The 7,500-nt window shown below is 40.5% G+C and overlaps 1 protein-coding gene across 2 annotated transcripts in view; it reads left to right on the forward strand.

Moving 5' to 3' along the window:
• Positions 1–6,479, forward strand: part of LOC113829938 (heparan sulfate 2-O-sulfotransferase hst-2) — a 9,362-nt gene extending 2,883 nt beyond the window's left edge. The window contains exons 2-7 of one of the 2 annotated variants that reach the window (XM_027383117.2): positions 1,512–2,037; positions 2,617–2,707; positions 3,223–3,384; positions 5,395–5,589; positions 5,747–5,895; positions 6,171–6,478. In XM_027383117.2, coding sequence (XP_027238918.2) covers positions 1,512–2,037; positions 2,617–2,707; positions 3,223–3,384; positions 5,395–5,589; positions 5,747–5,895; positions 6,171–6,340 — 1,293 coding nt within the window. In that variant the 3' untranslated portion in view covers positions 6,341–6,478. Of the gene's footprint in view, positions 1–1,511; positions 2,038–2,616; positions 2,708–3,222; positions 3,385–5,394; positions 5,590–5,746; positions 5,896–6,170 lie in introns of both variants that reach the window. The other variant, XM_070136077.1, reaches the window with a different exon arrangement.
• Positions 6,480–7,500: the final 1,021 nt, after the last annotated feature.

Here is a 7,500-nt window from a genome sequence, read left to right on the forward strand (position 1 = left end):
AATAATAACAATGGTAAGAATGATAATGGTGACTATAATGATGATGATGATAATGGTAATAATATCTATAATGATAACAATGATAATGATAGAAATAATAATGATCATTAAAAGTAATGATTACATTGACATTAGTAAAGATGATATTAATGATGATGATACTGATAATGATTGCAATAACAGTGATAATGATATAATAATAACAATAATGATACTAATAATAAGGAAGATAGTATTGATGATGATGATAATGATTATTATGATAATAATGATAACAATAATTATTATGATGATAATAATAATGATAATAATAATAATTATTATTATTATGATCATCATTATTATTATTACCATCATTATTGTTATTGTTATTATAATAGTAAGAACAATAATAATGATAACGATATTAATAAAAAACAATAATAATGAAGATAGTAATAATGATGGTGATGGTGATGATGATAATCATGATGATAATAGTAATAATAATGATAACGATAGTTATATCAAAAGCTACAAAATATGAAGAATGGCATTAATAGTAATTACAACGATAACAATGCTATTGACCATGATAATAATAAGTGATAAGGATAGGATAACAAATATGATAATAAGTATAATAGCAATGATGATAATAGTGACAATAACATTGAACATAATAATAATGATAACAGAAATAATGATGATGATGATGATAATAATAATAACAAAGATAATGATCATTATCATAATGATGTTGATATCAATAATAATAATAATAATAATAATAATAATAATAATAATAATAATAATAATAATAATAATAATAATAATAATAATAATTGTAATGGCTATAGGAACGATGATAATGAGGACAATAAAAATGATAATAGCAATGATAACGATAATCATCATAGTAATGATATCAATCATTATAATAATGATAATAACTATAAGCACTATTAAGGCAATGTTGCCTTTGCAAAGGGGCAACTGATGCGATCCTTTGAAAAGGGTTGGGCTAAAACACCTCTAGTAAAAATTTCATAAAAATCTATTCATAACTTTTCGAGTTATCCCGCTTATCAACCAACCAGCAAACAAACTAACTGTCCAACGCTACCAAAAACATCATTAGGTAATTATCATGACCTCCTTGGCAGAGGTAATGACATTTGTAATGGTAGTAGAATCGATGGTAATGATAACAATTAAAATGTTAATAACATTGATAATGGTAATAACAACAATAACAATGCGAATGGCGATGACCATGGTAACAATAATGAAAAAAATAGCAATAATTATTATGATCATAATAACAAAAACAGTAATAACAATCATGAAAATAATAATAATAAAATTGATAATTGATAATAATAGTAATAAAGATAATAGTATAATGCTGACATCAAAACAATTTTAGCGACAGTAAATCTAAAATAATCATGATCATTGTTATCAATGTCAACATATTTGGAACCGATCTTGCTAATGATACTAATGGAAATAACGTTTTTCTTCATCAGACGCGGCGCAGAGAAGGTAGCATGGTGAAAGTGAAACGTTTACTGATCCTCCTGAACGTGGGGATGGCCTTCCTGTGTCTCACGGCCCTTGCAATCCTGAAGGAAAGGGTCACCTCCTCGTCTCATTCCCGGGAATTGGTTGAATATCACGTTCCTTTGAGAGAGGATCTTGTTGCACTCCGACCGCAGGTTTCTTCAACTCGGCCGATATCTCTACGCAAGACTGGGAACCCTGCCACGCTCCCCCAGCCCAGTGGGCGGGACTCAGCTTCGCTTTCCCAACCCCAGGACTCTGCCATGTTCTCCGAGTTCGAGCCTCAGGACCCTGTTAAATCGCCCCAGTTCGAGTCCACGTCCTCCCAGCTGAAACCTCGCGCCTCTGCCATGTTGCTCCAGTCCGACGCTCAGGACCCTGTCCCACCCTGGCAGCCCTACACGGGAATGATGTCGAGAAAGAACCCAGTGTTGATTTTGGGACGGCAGGGTGAGATCCAGGAACAGCCCATGGACCAGGGATGCAGTAACAGTAAGATTGGCTAGTTAATCGGCGGATCACGACAGATGTGCTGCCTCAGGTTTTATACAATTGAAATGGAATAAGAATATCAACCAGGCAATACCAATGTGCATTCTTAACATTGTAATGAATCCAGCAGCATTTTGCCTTTTCTGTATGTTCCTATGTTGCAAACAATTTTGTTTTGTCACCTATATATGTTTGCGTTTGTGTGTGAACATTAGGCAGTATACTATCATTTTGTCTAGCCCACCGTTGTAGCTGAGTCTGATATCCCTAGTTTACAAGTTTTTTATCTATAGGTTAAATAAGCGAATTTGTGCCTTTTACCCATCAGTGCAACACACTATTTTCTCTCGCTAACCCTTTGTTATTCCAATAAGGTTTCCTGACATACACCACAAATCTTTCTTACCGACATTCTAGACCTCGTCCTAATCTCTATTTTTTCTTCTTTTATTTTCCTCTTTGGCCCAAAATGACTTACTTACGGAGCATTTTCCGCCTCGGCAACATCTAAGGTTATTAGTGGCGTGGCCCAATATAAACTATGGTTTTGAAAATCCTATATACTCTCTGAATTTATAGAGTTGGTTCTGAGGCCTGTGTATCCGCGCATTGTCATCTACAACCGCGTTCCAAAATGTGCGTCGGCGACCATGTTGCGCATCTGCAGAAGGTTGGTTTTCCTCTGGCTGCAAAGTCACGTTCGGATCTTGTTTTTTTCCCATATCGTAAATACTCTCAAAGAGATATACAGAAGTAGTGCGTGTGTGTTTGAGAGCATGTCTGCCTTCCGCAAACCATTGTTCATTATTCCAAGTACTTAGACACTTTTCAAAATATATATACTATCAAAATATTTGATTGCTCTAGGCGCCTTTTTATCTGCTGATCGATTTATTTCTAATTTTGGCTAATCTATATTCCAAAATTCTCGCTGAACTTCACTTAACATCCCCTTAAACTGAGATGCCTTCAAATTCAATTCCTTTTAATATTTTCCAACTTTCCAAATTTTAATAGATTTCGTTCCGGAATCAGGATATTGGCAATTGCTTCCTTCACACAGAGTATTTTTATTACAACAAGACTCCGTGGTAATCCAAATTCAGTGTTTGCTTATCCATATATCTGATAAAATAAATATAATACCATCACTCGAGTTTCCAAAATTATGTGTTATCCACACAGCTTATCACAAAAGAATGAATTTACCTTCAATAACATGAAGGAAACGGGTAAAAACCACAAAGAAAGGGCACAGCAGAGGAAACTTGCTAACTGGATCTTCAACCGGTCTTTTCATGGACGACACTTCTTCTTCAAGCACATCCCATATCTAAACTTTTCAAGGTTAGTATGCTGAGGTCGGTGTGCCATTCTGTGTACGAGATTCATCAGAATCAAAGCTGAACCGGCCTTTGGTAACTTACCCGGCATTGATGTGAATTACTGAATGAAAGCAAAATTAAGATTTGGTATATTGCCTTGGCTTGACCAGTATACAAATATGAATATATATACATACATACTGACTGACTGCAGTTCGCTTAGTAGGTTGCCAGATCGTCTCAGATCCTGTTGCGGTGCGGGAACGTTGAGCTGAGTATTTCGAGCAGTTGTATCAGGTTGACCCTCCAACAGGGTAGTGTCCTGATTCCGCTGCCGGACCCACCCATTAACGAGGGCCCAACCTCCCTAACTGAAGTTGGGGAGGCAATCTGAAGAGTGGTAAAGCAGTGTGTATTTGCGGCAGCCCAGCTGAACTGTTAAAGGCTGGTGGTGAACCTATGGCGTGGGGATTGCATGCTGTCCTGACTGCCATCTGACGGTTCGGTACCGTTCCCCCTGACCTGTTGAGGGGTGTGGTTATCCCTCTCTGAAAGGGGAAGGGGGACCGATGGAACTGCAGTAATCACCGCGGCATCACACTGTTCAGTGTACCAGGCAAGGTTCTTGCCCACATCCTTCTGAGGCGTATTAGAGACCATTTACTGAGGCATCAGAGGCTGGAGCAATCTGGATTCACTCCACGATAGACCATATCCTTGCGCTTTGAGTCATTAAAGAGCGCCGTCATAAGTTCGGACGTGGGCTGCTTGAAGCCTATATCAACCTCAAGAATACATTCGATACAGTGCATTGGGAATCACTCTGGGAGATCCTGAGACTGAGAGGAATTCCAACAAGGATTATTGAACTAATAGCTAACCTGTATACTGGTACTGAAAGTGTTGTAAAATGTTGTGGGGGCCTGTCGAGCTTCTTTCCTGTCAGTTCAGGAGTGAGGCAAGGCTGTATTCTTGCACTAGCACTTCAATACTTGCATGGACTGGATACTAAGCAGAGCTACTGTTCAAAGTCATTGTGGAGCAACACTGGGCAATGTTAAGGTTACAGACCTTGACTTTGCCGATAATACTATTCTATCTGAGTCTTTGGAAATCTAGTGGTGGCTCTCGATTCAGTCCGTAATGAAGTGAAGCCCTTGGTTCTAGAGGTCTCCTGGATCAAGACCAAGATCCAGGACTTAGGGGACTTGCTAGGAGAACCTGTTCGGTCAGTACGTGCTTGCGGCAAGGACATTGAAGTCACAGAAAGCTTTACATACCTTGGTAGTGCAGTTCATAACTTTGGGCTGTCAGACCAGGAAGTCAGCAGACGGATTGGCCTGGAAGCAGGGGTCGTGAACTCTCTCGACAATAGTATTTGGAGATGCCGATACCTGTGCAAAAGGACCAAGCTATGGGTTTTCAGGGCCCTGATAATGCCAGCTTTGCTCTACGGTAGTGAAACCTGGACATTATCCAGTGCCCTGGAGTCTCGTCTTGATGCCTCCTGTAATAGGTCCTTGTGGCGGATCATGGGGTACTGTTGGCGGGACCATGTGTCTAACCAACAGTTGCACCGTGAGACTGGCACAGGACTTGTTACCTGCCAAATCCGAGATCGCCAACTCAAGCTATATGGCCACCTGGCTCGCTTTCCACAGGCTGTGCCTGCTCATCAGATTGTCTCTGTAAGAGACAGCCCTGGGTGGAGGAGGCCTGTGGGACGACCTAGCAGGTCGTGGCTTGGGCAGATCGATTAAACCTGTCGGGAAGAGCTCGAGATGGGCCGAGTCCCTGCCTGGCGGCTTGTCATGAGGGATTCCAAAAGGTGGACGCGGCTATGCGCCCCCGTCGGCGTTAGCCGATGATGATACATACATACATATATATATAATATATATATATATATATATATATATATATATATATATATATATATGTATATGTATATATAACCAAGAAAAGAAAGAGAACGCTATGACCGATGGATATATCATAGACCTGAAACCTAAAAGATGCCTTGTGTTCTTAGGTTAGGTTACTGGGAGCCTAGTTGGATCAACATAGTACGCCATCCGGTTAAAAGACTGATCAGCCATTACTATTTCAAGAAGCCTTTGCAAACCTTGGATGTGTGCATCGACACCGGAGTCTGCAAGTTCCAACAGGGGAAAGAGAAAATAATTTCACAGATCTGTTACTTCTGTGGGTTTAGCACTCAGTGTAGGTGAGTTAAAAAAAAATCAAGAACTCAAAATATTGCTGGCTAGCCTAATTCACTCTAGAAGTCATCTTAATACGTATATGTTGTGGCAACATAATATTATGCTCGTTTCAACCTAAGCCACTGAAATTGCTCGATCTTCCCTGACATTGATATCTAGGTCGAACCTGACTTCGCAAACGTTCCAAGTGGCCAAGCAAGTGGTTGAGAGGGCCTTCGTGGTTGTGGGACTCCAAGAGGACCTTCAGAGCACGCTTCTGGTCTTGGAACACCTGATTCCCAATTTCTTCTCTGGTGCTTCGAATCTGAGTGAGTTTGCACTCTCCACACTCTTGTGAAGTCATGGTTAAGACGTTTGATATGCTTTCTTTGCGAATATAAGTAGGAATGTTATGATAAATCTAACCGAATGTGCCGTTCCGAACAATCTGACGAATATACACCAACAGCTGTTCAGAAAGAGGCACCATCATGGAGTAACCAAGACAAGAGAACCACATTTGATTCAATTTCCCCTATTATTTTTCTCCAGTGGCAAATGCACAGAATCTTTCTCCATTTAAAGTCACTTTCAATCCACACAGATTACGAGAATTGGAACATCCAAACCTCGAAGCCACCGACATCGAACCGAACATTAGCCGCCCTCGAACGCAGACTTAAAGTAGACATTGAATTCTACCATTATCTTCAACAACGATTCTACAAGCAGCTAGAGGAAGTCAAGGGACATTACAGAGGTCTTAAGATGTAAATAGTAATTGCTACTTCCACGTGTTGGCATGGTTTTGTATGCCCATTCGTAATAGCAAATAAATAAATGTTCAGAGCTGGAAACGAATGACCATAAACACACAAATAAAGCAAAAAAAAAATCAAGAGTTTTGACTACATTAAACAATACAGTGTAAGCTTGATGTTATCTTATTCATTCTTACTACACTTTTGTGCTTGTAGTACAAAATTTTCAAGGTAGGAAAAAATATATTGAAAAAAATTATAACGGCCGAAGTACAGTAAGTAAAAAGCATTGTGATTTTATACAAATGATGGATATGTATAAGTTATAACTTCGAATAGTTATTCATATCCCTGAGATAATGCAATCTTACAAAAATAAAATGTATACTAACACAAGCACACACACACACACACCCACACACACACATATATATCTTCCTCCAGCTGATTCGTCTGTGTGTGGAGTCGAATTCCTTCTCCTTTGAGGGTCGTTTTTACTCACAGACGTTCGGTGTTGCCATGGGCTCTCCTCTCTCCCCGGTTCTGGCTAACCTGTACATGGAGTTCTTCGAGTCGGAGCTCCTCCCTTCCATCTCCCCTCGTCCTTCCATGTGGCTGAGATATGTCGACGACGTCTTCGCTCTCTGGCCCCATGACCCTGCCGTTTCCTGATTTCCTGTCGCAGCTGAATTCTCTCTCTCTGTCCATCCGCTTCAAGGTGGAATGGGAGGTTGACGACAAGCTCCCTTTCTTGGACACTCTTGTCCATCGCTCTGCTGATCATTTCTCCTTTTCTATATACAGGAAACCTATGCACAGTGGTATGTACATACACTTCTTCTCTTACCATCCACTGCATGTGAAGAGAGGGGTTGCCACCTCGCTGTTTCTTCGTGCCCTCCGCATCTGTGACCCCCAGTACCTGGATGGAGAAATCGACTTCCTGCGTCGTTCGTTCTCCAAACTGGGCTATCCTCGCCATGTCCTAGACGTCGCGTTATCCAGGGCGCGACGTACCTTCTACCATGACTCCCCTCCCAATGAGTCTCCTCACCTGCCTGTCCTCAGCCTGCCTTACACTGAGGAGATCTATTCCCTCCGTCGGCCCCTGCAGTCTCTCAACTGCAGACTCTCCTTTCGCCAGGTGAATACTCTCCGTCATAACCTGGTCCA

Source organism: Penaeus vannamei, chromosome 21 (assembly GCF_042767895.1).
Source record: "Penaeus vannamei isolate JL-2024 chromosome 21, ASM4276789v1, whole genome shotgun sequence".
In the NCBI taxonomy this organism is placed as follows: Eukaryota; Metazoa; Arthropoda; class Malacostraca; order Decapoda; family Penaeidae; genus Penaeus; species Penaeus vannamei.